Here is a 14,888-nt window from a genome sequence, read left to right on the forward strand (position 1 = left end):
GCAACATTTATGGTTGTTCGCGAATCTCACAGTTTTTTTATCTCGAAAGTAAAATCTTCAATTTACGATTGATCATCTGCGATTTTGTAATTGCAAATTTAAAAATTTGTTTTAACTCACATACGTACGGTATGTATGTTTCTGGCATTTACATAGACGCATTTGCTTTAAAAACTTTCTAATGTGTACTTTCGAGTGCAAATATAAATTTCGAAATTGCATGACACACCGCGATTGGGAGCCTCTGTTGGAACTCTCGTGAAGTAAGCGTCGCGCTATCTCGACGAAGACACAGCAACCGACACTGTAGCAAAATGCTTTGAGAGAAGCAGAGACTCTATCGACTAAATAATGTTTATGAAATAATGTCGGACACACGCTCGAGCCGAGTAATCATCCGCCGCGGGCATTCTGTTCTAATTCCCCATCGGCGTGGCACTAAATGAATAATGACATCAGAGATGTGATTTACTAAAGTGACAAATTTGACTTTAGTAACAAGCAACGGTGCTTGAGTAAGTAGTTGCGCGGTACACGTACGTCAGTACGGGAGGCACATTGTGAGCATCTTAATAAAAGCACTTAATGGAGTTTCTTAAACTATTTCCTATACGTACAAGCGTGAATAAAAATAACATATCAGTTTCAACATAAAATACGCTCGTAATACGAAAAGGTCTTCCTTTAAATATCACTTGTAATTATAAAATTTATAACGGTAATTATATATTACATTTTATAATTACAAGTAATATGTAATTATTAATATGTAATTTTATAATTACATATTATGTGATATTTAAAGGAACAACTTTTACGTAAGATTTTTTGAAGTACAATGGTTTTTAATAGAATCAGTGGTTGGAAGTATAAATACTTTTCTTAGAAATCTTTTATGCCGTCACTCCTTTTATACAAAATACGAGTTCGCATATTACGTTTTTGAATTTATAGTTCCCGGAAAAGTAGATGACAATATAAATTCGCGATTTTATTGCTTTTTGAGAATTTCATAATTTGTTGATTCTTTGATTCATTACGTTTGCATTATGCAAAGTTTAGTCCCCTTAATCGCGGTTGCGAAGATAAACGACGGGCTTATAATGCATGCGCCTCTATTACATGAATTTCTCTGTTAGACGAATTATCTTGGCGCCCTGACAAATGGAGTTGTACCGTACATTACATTATTCAGATTATCCTGTGGTTGTGCCGCCGACTCCGTTAAGAGGAAAGTTTACACGAATACACACACATGGAAAATATCGCGATTTCCGTCTCGTGCAACATCTGCTCGCACTCGGTTGCACGAAACGATTAGTGGTTTCTTGTCTCGACCCAGCAAATTTTCCGCAGTCCATCTGCTAGTGAAATTAATCGTAACAGCCGTTTGACTCCTCCTCTTGACCTCAGCAGTGGATTGACCGGATAACAGTCGGTTTAAAACCGAGATTTTATTCTACAAATTGTTTTTTCTTTTTTTTAAATTGTGTAATAAAATTTCTTTCTGTCCTTTTCTGGAGTATTCAATTTATAAATTAAATATTAGATAAAAAATATAGGTTACATTTGGAAAATATTCAAGGATTTCTCAAAGATTTTTTACGTTATTATCGTATTTGCGTATCTCGTTGCGAAGATAAAATCTAAGATCTAAAATTTCTTGTTAACTAACCGTATGAAAAAAAATTTTCGATGATCGTGAAAAGGCTATTTTATCGGTTATAATAAGTATACGGTCTGTAAATCGTCTAAATCCACTACTGCTCATCCACGCGAAATAGCCCGCTCTCTTCCGCCTCGGCAGAACGCCCTGGTCCGTGATCGATGTAACGACGCTCATTGTCTCGTAATGAGACTGGGAGGGACAGGATGCCTGTGCATGCACATTACGAGCGAGAGACGCACCGCACACACACACACACACACATTTGCCTATTTAACACAGACCAATGGAAATCCATCATCCGTCACGCGAGCAAAGAGACAAAAAGACCGCTTGATTGGTTCGCATATATTCGCAGAAATTCCGCGGACGTGTCAGCACGGTATGTGTTCGCGATTGTTACGATGGCCGATTATGTGTGCCGTATGCATGCGATTTACGCTTTTGCACATCGTGCATACGGTGCATCGATCGCTACGCCGCATTATGGAAAAAGTGCAACGACATCGGTAGGTGATTCACCAAACAACACGGTTGCGACGCGAATTCGCGGATTACGATGAGCTTTTGACGCGTCGCGCAATTCTCCTTTCAAGTGTATCTTGATTCCGAATAAACAAGTATTGAGAAAAGTTTTTTAACGTATGAGAGATGAGAGAAACTCGTTGCGAAATAGCTGAGAAGAAATTGTGTGACCGCATCGTCGCCGTTTCGCGCGGACGAAATCACTGAGCTGAATAATTGAACGAAGAGGCGGTGTCCGGGATGTGTTTAAAAGAAGAAAGTAAATTTCTTTATACGAATCGACTTTTAAGAGAGTCATTTCCGGTCAATTATAGGGCCAAATAAGCCGCATCGTTAAACGGGTCTCAAAATCAATCATAAGTTATCTTTCTTTCTCTCTCTTTCTCTCTCTCTTTTATTCTCTTTTTCCTCAGATACGTGCTGAATCTTTTTGCCGAGAAAATCGACGATCATGTTGCCGTGTCAGTTTTAAAAACCGGTGAAAGTGTCGGCTGCCGGTATTACCTGATCGATCATTGTGTTTTTTTTTTATTTCGTTTTGCCACAGCTGCTGTAACCTTTACATTTATAACGAAACAGATAATGTGTAGCTACGCTGTTAAGAACTTGTCTGCTCAACAGCGTTAGGCAACAATGTGTACCCCGTTTGATTCTTTCGAATTCATGCGAAAAACCATATAATCTGTAATTTAAAAACTCGGGAACTATTAACCTCACACGATAGTTTTCTTACGACAAAATGTTTAAGGTCTGTAGAATGCGTGCTATGCTCGTACTGGTTGATTTGTAGCGTCATTACTCGATCTTCGAGAGAGAGGAGGGGGAGAGATAAGAGAGCAGGAGAGCATATAAGTGAGCGAAAGAGACGAGTATGTTAGAACAAGAGAGAGACCGGTGTAATTACGTAATTTAGCTTTACGATTCCGGTTTGACGTTATTAAAAGCGAGAGTGGGCGTGCGCGCTTCTCTTCTGTCCAATCGAGAGTATCTGCACACGCACACATGCACACATACGTGTCTATAAAGGAGATAAGACAACTTGTTTTTTTCTTTATTCAAACGCAAAATCACGACACTGCAACGAAGAAGTTTCTCTTCTTTTTTACACATTGTTTTACTTCAGCGGAATTGACCAGTAGCAGCAAAAGAACAGCGATGGAAGAAAAATCTACGCGTAGAGAGGGGAAATCATCTTTCCCTCACACGTAAAATCTCTATTTCATTGCTTCGTAATGCATATCTCGCGCGTGCGAACACATTTGTTCCTCGAGAGAGACCACCGTGAATCTTTCGACAACGGTGCAAATTATACCCGGCGGATTCGATAATCTCGCACCGTTTATTTTCATCTACAACCGTTTTTTTTTCACACCTCCGTGCTAAAGCTCGTTCACACGTATACGAAGTTTACGATTCGAATTGTATCAACAGCGACGCGACAAGTCGTCCCGATAGTTAAAAAATTCGAAGGTAATTTCGAAGAAATGTATAAACTTGTATTTTATTGAAATTTTAAATACAAAACAATTTACAAAAAAAAATAAGAAAAAAACTGCCGCGCTAAAGTATCGATAGATAAATAATATCATCAGGTATCAACGCTTCGCTAACGTTCAGTGAAATCTCAAAATATGCAAGTAACTAGATGATAAATATCCCGAGTCATTTTTGATGGAGAAAATTAATACACACGCTTCAATTTTCTTGCTGCGCAAACGCGAAATGATACATAGCTATCGAGTCGTATGAAATCGATGATTCATCATATCGTTATACGTCATTTTGACGAGTTCAATGATGTCGGGGGGTCGCGAATGATCGACACTCTTATTTAGCATCACGGGAACCGGTAGTGATTGGCAATTATACATTAGGTTGTTACGACCTCGTCGAACAACGTTTTTTTCTTTTTTTTTTTTTTTTTTTTTAACGAAAACAAAACGGAATAACGTTGAAAACTCAATTTGACGAGGAGTCCGACCGTCGGGGAGGTCACGAAGATCGTAACACGTGCTTCTTGAGCATCCGTCTATTCTAGTCGATCTTTTTTTATGCAACTTTTTGCGTAACTCTGAATCGACTTATTTATATTCTCGCTGCGTATCGAAACGGCTGTTGACGGCTCGAGGAACATAACACGCGTACGCGAATACGGGAATTAGAAATTAAGTCCGTTACAACGGCGTAACGATGCAAACGCTAATTAATACGGCGTTCTTAATGGCGACCCGCTTTGCGTTATATCCGTTTCGACCTTGCCGGTGTTGAAGAGAACGCATCTCTATGTTAAACCACACATCGTGCACACATTCGTATGCAAATCGGGAAAAATGCCAAATACCGGAATCGACTGCGTAATAATAAAAAAATAAAAAAAAAAAAAGCAAAAGAAAAACGCAACGTGATTAACGGTATGTTTAAGTGCAAGCCTCTTTACTGCCGGATTCCACCGAATCATAGCGATCGTATCGTCGATCTTGGAGTATCGCGCGGTCGTAAGGTATCATCTTCCTTGATCCCTCTTTCTGTCTTTTCCGTCTCCTCGACGATTATTTCGGACGTGAAGAAAAACGTTTGTGTGTGCGAGCGCGCGCCCGGTCTGCGATTAGAAACATGTCGGCGTTCGATGTCGGCGTAAACTATACTCCATATCGTTATGAAGCACGATTAAATTGCATTGTTCGGAGGCCATTCTACCTCGGGGGCAACGATAATCGCTTATCGACGGACGGGCATACCCGTAGGGGGTTTACTTCGCAAGGTTGTAAACCGAAGACTCTCGACGAGTGAGCACAACTTGATGAGTAAACGCGCGATTACATTCCCGTTTTTCGCCGTGTCGATTAAGACGCTCTACGGTGCGCCAAACTCGTTTATTTAATTGCGATCGCAAAAAGAATTGCTCACGGCTCATTACGTAACGCAAGAATGCGAAAACGTGTTAACCCTTCGATTCCCGGTGTCACCTGCGTTGCGCGGTCGTATAATATTTCGTAGAATTTGTACTTGACATTGAAAACGAAGACTTATCAGTTAACGCAAACATTTATGATTATGCGAAAACGCACGTAAATTCCAGAAAACAACATTTCTGCACCAACATAAAACAACGTTCGAGAGAAGCGCGTACAAAATATTTTAATTAAATAAAATGTGAATTTCTAAAGATTTTTCTCTTGCGAATTTCTCTTCAAAGTTCGCGTTGCAAGCAGCGATCCTGTGAAGACGTGACGTACTTTGGATTTCAATACAATCGCGTAATACGACTGTGTTTGAATAATGCGAAATAAATATGCGAATGTGAAGACTCGAAAGAATTTATTTGCGCTTTTTACGAGCAATCAGTTGTAACCGATAAATTCTCCGCCCACAGTTCATTAAACCGCGAATTTACTACACAAGAAAGCAACTGTACTTCTTTCCCCATGCGTATTGGAATTTCTGAAGAATTTGTGCGAATTATCGTATTATTATGCGTATTTGTACGCGATGCAAACGAGACGTTCGGGAAACGTTGCCATAACACGACTCGTAGGGGCCATCGAAGGTTCAATGTCTTGTCTGACGTAAACCATCTTGGACCTTCGAAGTTTATCTGATCCCTCTTTCACGATGCTTCCGTCGCCTGACGGTAAATATCTGACGGGTCGTAACCGCTTTAAGTGTGCGCCGTTGTCGCGTTCCTTACCGTGACGATCAAAATTTTGGGGATTAGTCGGCTCAAGGTTATCGGCGTGCGAAGTTAGTGCAAAGCCAGCGGTCTGACATCCGACATTTTTTACGATCATCGTTCCGCGTCCAGTCGTGTAATTAGAGCATTCCGAGCTTTTCGTTACTGGATAGACCGGTTCTGCTTCGAGACAGCATTGAATGGATTTCGTAGAAAGTGTCTAATTTCTCGAGTGTGAGACTTATATTTGGTTCTTACAATAACGTGATATTAGTGTGTTGGTTTATTTATAAAATCACTCAAAAAGTTTAACACTTTTATCTCTTTAAAAGTAACAAAATGTTTTATAAAGAATAATAATCGATAAAATTACAAGAACATCGACTGTCCGACACAAGAGTGTTAATTCTTGTTTGATAATTCGATTATTTTTTCTGTTGCAGTTATCAGCATCATCGCCGGGAGCTATTTCCGCCGTGGTCGCTCCGGTGCTTTTAAAGTATCGAGTTTGCAGGCCACGATTGTTGCTCGCCGGCTCGAGAGCCGAAGTTGATCCCTCAGCTGACGTGGCCCTTTTGCACGGTGAAGTTTTACTCATCGAAGACTCTGCGAGACAATACAATACGGTCGGAGGTAAAATTTTTCTCTCGTTTACTCTTAATATGTTTTGCATTGATTTTTGCGAAGTACTTAATTATTATTTTTTTTATTTTTTTTTTATTTTGCAGACACAGATCGCAGGTATAGGGCTACGGAGAAGCTGTTGCACGCAGAAGAAGAATATCACGAAACATTGTGCAGCGCCAAAGAATTGTACGCACGTCCGTTGGCGCGCAGTTATCCCGAATTTCACGATGTTATTTTTCAACCCATCGCGGATCTGTCGCGGATCAGTGCTGAGCATTGTCAGAGGGTAAGTCAGTAACCAGACTAATAGTAAAAATTCATTTGATTGAGTTCGAGGCGGTGTACGTGAAAAGTCTTGAAAAAGGCGAATCTATAGGAATATAAGGTAGGAATATAATTTTTAATAACATATAAAAAAAACTATAAATAAATATGATTGAGGGATCTACAAGTTCTGTGCGTTGCTGGGTGCGCGTGAGTGCTCTCTTATCGACAGACTAGACAGAAGTGAACGAAAGGCATGTTGAGCTACTCAGTGAGAGATGGCGGCACTTGAATCGACTTACTGCTCTGCACACCTGTTGCTTCTGTGTAACACCTTGCCTTTCTCTGTCCGTCGCGTGTTGCAATTACAGTAGCACGAGTTGCTTTAACCTTTTCGAGAAAGATCGCGAATATGCACTTCACATCATAAGTCTTGAATAAATTGTTTTGTTGTTCTGTTAGAAATAATATTGTTTGAAATAACGATTGAGAGAGAGAAGAATCTTTTTGAGATATCAGCTGATATGTAATCGAACCGATTAAATTATGTCTGATAAAATTCACGCGTAAAACAAACAAAAAATAAATAAGTTTATAGAAGCACACAGTTTGTATAATATATATAATAATCGGTGTTTATACTATTGAATATTTATTACTCTAAAGAAGGACATGTCAATAGTTCACATTAAAAAATCAAAATGAGGAGAAAGTGTGACGTAGAGAAACAGAAACAGAATCACTCGCGTCAATCTAATTGCGCCATTTCAACAGAACAGAAATATGATCTAGTTATAAACAAATTAATTAAAATAACAGCTAGACAACTTGTATTAATTAGAGTAATACAGTATATTTATTGTAATAGTAACATTATATATGAACCACTTTCACTTTTAAATAACGCACGTGATCGCGCTGCATGCGCATTTTTCTCATTCGTGGGCATTAATTAGCACCAATAAATAACAAGTTTCTCTGGAGGATTGAGATTTAATCAGATAAGATATTCGCGTCGTTGTGTTCGCGATTACGCGCGGAATTAAAATTTTCGAGAGGTTTCGCTCAAAACGCGCGGTGGCTGAATGCGGGCGATAAGCGAGAGCGATCTCCGGCACACCCGGAGGCCAGACACGTATCCAAGGTACCATTCAGCAGCAGCCACAACAACAAGGTCCAATCGTGCGCGGAGTGGCGGTAGACGTGTTTTCTTTAGGGCTGACAATAAAGAGAGGATGCCTGTCCTTCGGATGTAAACACAAAGCCATGCCGGCGGAGAGAGCTGGTTAACGAGTCGAGATGAGCGATGACGGTGGTTAGCACCCTCATAAATATTGACTTTTACAAGACGACGAGCGGCTTGCGTATATACGTTACGTTATACGTACGTACGTTCATACGTACGAGCTTCGAATCGCGGAGACCGTACTATACCTTCGAGGCTGCGCCACTCGTAAAGTGAAAAACGTTTGTTCGCGGCGCGCGGAGATCGTTGCGCGGGATTCGCGAGGCGAAACCGAGGGTGGAAACGCCTACCTTCTTTATTCTGCGCGCTCAACCTCGCGGTCATCAATAACAAAGTTGCCGTGCAAGCGGCAAAAAACGTCACAAAAATCGAGATTTCTCTCTCTCTTTCTCTCTTTCCCCGTACTCTTCTTTCCACCTCTCACTTTCTATTTCTTTGTGTTCATCTCCCGTTCTCTCGCTCTTTCTCCCTCATCTTCCCTTGCGGTGAATCGTGTTCATGTTCGGGGATCCTGTACCGAGAAGAGGTTATTGCGGCCCGCCGGATATTAATTGTGGCGACTTATGATCTTCTACGCGTTTATTTTATTTTCGTCCAGACCGGCCGCTGAGTGTACAGTGGTGTTTTAAACGGTGCAGCAGACCTTGGACCCATTCTCTCTCTCTCTCTTTCCCTCTCTGCTCTTCTGCCACGGTACGATTTACATTTTATTTTAATGAACGCATTAAACGGTTATCGGTTACTCCGATCGATCTGCTCGCGCTGTCGGTCGCCGCCACTCACGAAGATGATAATTTCGAGAAAAAAATCTCCCTGATGGGGGATGTTACTCGCGACCTTCGTTCCCGTGACTAGCCAACTTCCTTTCGGGGCGAGCATCGTTATTAAGACACTATCTCGCGTCGCGGACACGACTTTTGTGAGGTATCTAAGGGCTTCGTAATCGGAAGATCGGATCTGTCGAGGCTCTCTCGAAGCTGCGCAGAATTGAGTCGTAAATATATCGTCAATAATAAAAAAACCATCAATAGCCTTAATAATAATAAATATCGTATTAGCGGTATTAGCCGTCAAAGATATAATTGCGTTTTGTTAATAATCTTTTTCTACAACTCAAATTGCCGTGTCATTGACACACAAATGAAACAATTTTTATTTTTGTTTGTTTTTTTATATAAAACATAATTGCTTTTTTTTTAGAAATCTTTTAAAAGATTTCTAATTTTTATAAAAAATAAGCTAGACGAAAGCGAATTCCTCTTGCCGCAAACATTTTTGTAATGTTATATTTAAAAATCGTTATTCAGTATTTACATAATCGGTGAAATTTGATAGGAAATTTCACGTTCGATGTGCATTTTCAAGTCGTTTCTTACGTTTCTCTCGTTACGGTTATCCAATCGACAAATAATCGCGGCACGATGTGTAATAAAGCGATGCCATAACTCGATGAACCTCACAGAAGCACGCCGGTCCCGTACGGGATAAAACTGGTTTATCTGTAGTCGAGGAAAGTACAAGCCGGAGTCTTGTACTTTGTGCAAAGATTTACCGCAGAACGTTTACCGAATTTTAGCGCCATAAAGGTGATGCGGGGTTCTCGACGCGATACAAAAGCATGGCGGACCGCAAGTTAATTAGTGAAAACGCTCGGGGATCGTTCTCGCCGTTCCCGAGGTGGGCATCACAACCGACGATCTTCCTCTGTCTTCGTCGTGTAACACGTCATGCGCTTCTTTGCGAGATGTTTTTTTTTTTTAATTATTTTTTTACTCTGTGTCGGATCGCCTCCTTCTCACGAAGATCAGCGCGTTGTTGCTGCAATTTCACTTTGGAGTCACCTCGGGGCCCACTGAGGAGCGGGCAATTAGAAGCAATCGCGCACCTGAAAGTCTGTCTTTGTCCGTTTTCATTTCTCCTTCTCATCTTCTTCTCTTTCTTCCGTCTCGGTGAACGCGAGAATAACAAAAGCGCGTTTGCTTTATTTGTCTTTCGAGCATCTTCCAGAGGATTCCTCGTGGAATTATTGAAACGAAAGAGCGGTTTCTTCCAGATTCTTTCTCATGCTTTTACGGCAATACGTTAAAATTATTCTCGTTTTTGTCCATAAATTGTTCTCTAAGTTGTTTTATACGTCCGATAACAACTTCAACAACTTAATAGGATACAATTGACGATTAATTATTTGCGCAGTCACACGGTAAAACCATCGGTCTCTCTGCGCGAACAATTCGGAGCGAAGCTTAAAGAAATTCGATAATGATCTTTAGGGGGAGAATCTTAATGAGCTGGATCGTGAAGTTTCGTCAACTCTTTCGAAGAAATTTCAGGCTCGAAGTGAGCGGCTTTTTTTCCATGTCCGGCATTCTTGTTATTTTGATTTGGGGGAAGGGGAAGAGGAAAGAGTACAGAATTTTGAAGAGAGAGAGAGAGAAAGAGAGAAAGAAAGAGAAAGCACTCCAGAGCGGTATTCTCCGTCCTTCGTTGCATTGCCACTGTCGTAAATTACGTTTTTGCGCCACGGTAGTTGTGGATCGTTCGCGGTGACGCAACGGAGAGATGCTTTTGCGCGAGATGCTGCGCACCTGCGCTACGCGAGAATGCGACGCGACCACGTTATCCGACCGGGAGAACCAACGCCCTCTCTTTCTGTATTTTTGTCAGCGCGCCGCTGCGATTAACTTATTTACCACGATGGCGTAATTAATTCGCCTGGGAATTGTAATTTCAGGAAATTGGCCGAGTGGAGATTAATTGCGCGATTGCGCCGCGCCGCGCCGCGCGATTCTTGTTGCGGGTTTTAGCCGGCTTTCACACGAAGGTGCTACGTGCGGCTTCGATTAGTTGAAATGAGAAGCAATGTCACCGCTACCACCTTCAATGTGAAAGCCGGCTTTACACTTGCTCGCATCGCACATCTGGAGTAATAACACGCGAGTCGACGAGTCTATTTAATTGAGTTAGTATATTACCGGTAAACTAATGGTTGGTAATATTGCAAACTTCTCACACTGCAACTTTCGTGAACCGTGAAATTGGAGTATCGGGAGAATATTAAACGGCAACTTCCGTGTGCAAACGACTCTCTTTATCTTGTGGCGGTTTAAATTTTATCGTTGAAAGCTGAAAACAATCTTGTTACGTTAATTTTCCTGATTTCTTTTAAAGAAACGATATTGTAAGAAAGAATAACATGATACGCGGGTTGCTTAATAAAACAAATTGCACCCGAGGTTCATTAAAGAACCTAACGGATGACATTTTGCGTCGTGTGGAAAGCTGGTGAAACCGTCTGGAAGTTCGTAAAGTAACTTGCGGATAGAACGAAAGCTTCTTCTGGCGCGTCTCGCCGTCGGTCGGGCCAGTTGAAGGTGGACGAGCACACCGCACCTGTAGGGCATTGCTCCTTCGTCGGTCGAGGGGGGCACACGAGAATGTGAAAGCTGCACCTGAAACCTGGCGGTTTTGCGCCAAGCGCGATGACGCGTTTTGCCCGGATCGCTTTTCTTGCCGCCCGTTTCTCGGAAGATTGCGGTGAGAGAGCCGTGCGATAGATCCGCGTGTTTCGGAAATCGTACACGCGGGAAGACGAGACAGACGAGAGCAAGCGGGCGTTTCCGATCGCTGATCGATCTCGGCGAATCTCGATCTATCGATCTGTACGGGGAACGCAGCTCTCTGTTTCTTCGTGGCGAGAGGGTCGACTCCGGTTTTTGGGGCACGACGAATTAGCGGTACGTCTAGAACGTTCGATCCTCGTCACGTTGACCGAATTTTTTTTTATCCGCTCGCAGTCCTGTTCGTAATCTCTTAATCAAAACATATTGTTGATGTGTATGTACTTTCGTTCGAGCGACAGTGAAGTCTTCGTTGATTAGACCAAAAGTCTAAACAGTTTTGTATCATCAAATACACGTGACGTGTAGATAAATTAAAAACTATTCAACCGATACTCGAAGCTCACAAGAACTAGTTTCGAGAAATCGAGCGAGCGAGTTAATGTAACGACTACAATTTTGTTCACATTACATTGATGTTCACCAGATCCGTTTTTTTTTTTTTCGCATCTTTCGCGCTGAAAAAGAGAAGATGGCGAAAGTGGAACACCTGTAGCTGCTGCACGAAGAAGATTGGGAGGGAAAAAAGGGTCTGATATGTCTCAGAAAAGTGGATGATCGCGTCATCGTGTGATGTTTATAGGGAAAGTGAACGGTTGCACCGGATAGCCGAGAACGGTTTCGATTTTATGGTCAGGATCTCATTTTTCTCGTGTGAGTTAAGAAAGAAGATATGTTCACTGAATTCAATTTGATCAAGATACCGCTTGACAACAAGTTTTTGTTTTTTTTTATCTCTGAACGTTCTACGCGTGAAGCTAGCACTTAAAAATATCGTAGTTTCTATTGAGATGTTCCCACTTTATATTTTTGAAAAGAATAAGAGTTCTCACAGTTTATTCGACACAGAGATTCGACATTTGAAAATGTCGCGATACAACACCTTTGATTGTTTGAAAAATTTATTCGCCATTTATTATTTTTGCCGGTTTTTACAGCATAACTTTCGATATTACGTATTCAGATTTTAGACTAGTAACAGAAAAATATCATCTCGTGATTTCTCCGTCCATTTCTCTCGCCGTCACATTTCTGCGAGGTTAACGATCCGAATGCTAATAATTAACGTAGAAGAAGCGCGCGCGTCCGAGAATCTTCGTCTCTTTATTCACTGGTAACGACAGTATCGCGTCGGGAGGTGAGACACGGGGATCGTAAAAGCGTTTTCAGGCGGCTCACGAAACGGAAATTACACACACTTAATATGCGAATATACGACAATCTTTCACTATTAATTTCTCCGTTTCGCCGAGCCGGTTGCGAGCTCGTAAGAATCGTTTATGCGAGGTTATACATCACGCCGGTCCACGTTTGTAGGCAGAAAGTTTAATAACACACACGGTTCCTTTAGTTCCTCCATCTTCGTTCAAGATACTTAGTATCCGTTCCGATAAAGAAATTCCATCGTTAGATTATTTATGTATCATAAAACATTAGCTTTTAGTGCGCGGATAAGGAAGCGAGAATGCAACCGCGACGAGAAAGAAATCGACGAGACGTGTAAGAAAAAAAAAAATTTGTTGCTGGCAGAAGGTTTATGATCGCGCTTCTTTTTAGCGACGATATTTATTTTTTTTGACACGCTTTCAACTACCGAGAACGAGGCTGGAGAGAAGAACTAATAGAAACCCCGGCGACAGTATCGAAAAAATGATAAATGGTTCCTAGTCGCGACTACTCCATGTCCAATCGTTAATAGGATCTATCGTTATCATTTCGCATGTCGGCAATTTTTGTTTCTTTAATTTTGCGTAGGGATACAAGCTCAGAGAGAAAGAATGAAAGATGAACTATTTTATATTCTCTCCTTTGTGATCCTTCTTCTTAGAAACTATTAGTCCTATCTGCTATATATATTTTATATATTCAAGTTGACAGACAGATATTTAGAGATATTGTTAACACGCACGTTTCGTTTTAATGTTTTTTTTTTTTTTTTACGTCGATATCTTACAAAGATAATTTACATTTGACTCTCGTAAGTCTCACAACCGTTTCGTCGCGAATCTTTTTAGCATCGTAGGATCTCGGCAATTTCCGCCGGTTGTTGCTAGGCTTGAAGGCGTAAAATGCACGTCGTAAAACCGCGCAAGAACGGAGTACAGTTCGCTGGATTCGAACCGCGCTGTGCGAAGGTACAAAGAACCGCGCGCGATGTTTCGCACACAGAGAGTTAGTTAGTTCAATACGTGAACGTGGTCTTTCACACATCGCACGTTCCGTTCGGCATACGGCGAATGCGTTTATAAAGCTGCGCGTAGCCAGAAGACCACCAAAGGATTAGAATTCTTACGAGAGGCATGCCGTCGCTGCTTAATGGCCGAACGTGGCAACCGGGTAATTCATAAGGCGACCACTCGCGACTAATCGCCCAAGCGTGCGTGCGCGCGTGAGATGATGCAATTTTTGCGCGCAATCTCGAGATTTTTATTTCTCGTTTCTCCCAGTAGAAAATGCACAGTTTTCAGAGAAATTTGATCTGACATGTTTTTCCTGAAAACACGCGGTTTCATTTTCATGTGAAAAAAAAAAAAAAACACTTTCATTAAATATTTAGTTTCAAATGAAATGATTAGCCGCGTAAAAACACAGAGAGAAAGAGAGAGAAATAAAAAGCGCGCACTTCCGTCTCAGATTTTATGTTGTTCAAGTTTTTATTTGTATTTATATCGACACGAGTAAAGCGTTATTTCTGTACTAATTCGCGAAATTGACGGCAGTCTCTTTTATCGAATCCGTTCTCGGAACTTCGCATTAGTCAAATTCGCTTCGCTGACAGAATGAATCCGTTCTCGTGTCTCTAGTCGATTCCGGACACATTAATCAAATTCGCGATCTCTCGACAAACGCCCTAGGAAATCGCGATGGAACGGTTCTCACCGGTGCGGCGCGCTTTAATTCGAGACAGGAGAAAGTGCGTTTCGTGGTATACACGCGCGCGCGCATATTTCGTGTACACGAGGATGAGGTGGAAGAGGAAGAGGTCTCTCGGCGAAATCTCACTTGTCTCCCGGTTCCCCTCAATTCGAAATGAAGTCAACAACCTCTCTAACGATCATTCTTGTGACATATTGATTTAAGATTCTCTTTTGACAGATTCATTACTACGCGCTTTTCGATGAGAATGGCATTCTTTTCACTCGCGAAAGATAGATTTTTTTTTATTCGAATGTACAATCGTTCTGCTAGACGATCATTTGAAAAAAATGCGTTTATAGAAGTTTTACTTTGTTTCAAGCGACAATTCCCGTCAAATAATGCAACGATGAAAAT

The 14,888-nt window shown here is 41.3% G+C and overlaps 1 protein-coding gene across 2 annotated transcripts in view; it reads left to right on the plus strand.

The window, feature by feature from the left end:
- The window catches only part of LOC109856291 (rho GTPase-activating protein 20-like), a 175,965-nt gene that overhangs the window by 28,531 nt on the left and 132,546 nt on the right, over window positions 1-14,888 (plus strand). For both annotated transcript variants that reach the window (XM_020431389.1, XM_020431390.1), the window contains exons 2-3: window positions 6,305-6,494; window positions 6,590-6,774. In XM_020431389.1, coding sequence (XP_020286978.1) covers window positions 6,305-6,494; window positions 6,590-6,774 — 375 coding nt within the window. The remainder of the gene's footprint in view (window positions 1-6,304; window positions 6,495-6,589; window positions 6,775-14,888) is intronic.

This window comes from Pseudomyrmex gracilis, unplaced genomic scaffold (assembly GCF_002006095.1).
Source record: "Pseudomyrmex gracilis isolate BER0280 unplaced genomic scaffold, ASM200609v1 scaffold_113, whole genome shotgun sequence".
Lineage (NCBI taxonomy): Eukaryota > Metazoa > Arthropoda > Insecta > Hymenoptera > Formicidae > Pseudomyrmex > Pseudomyrmex gracilis.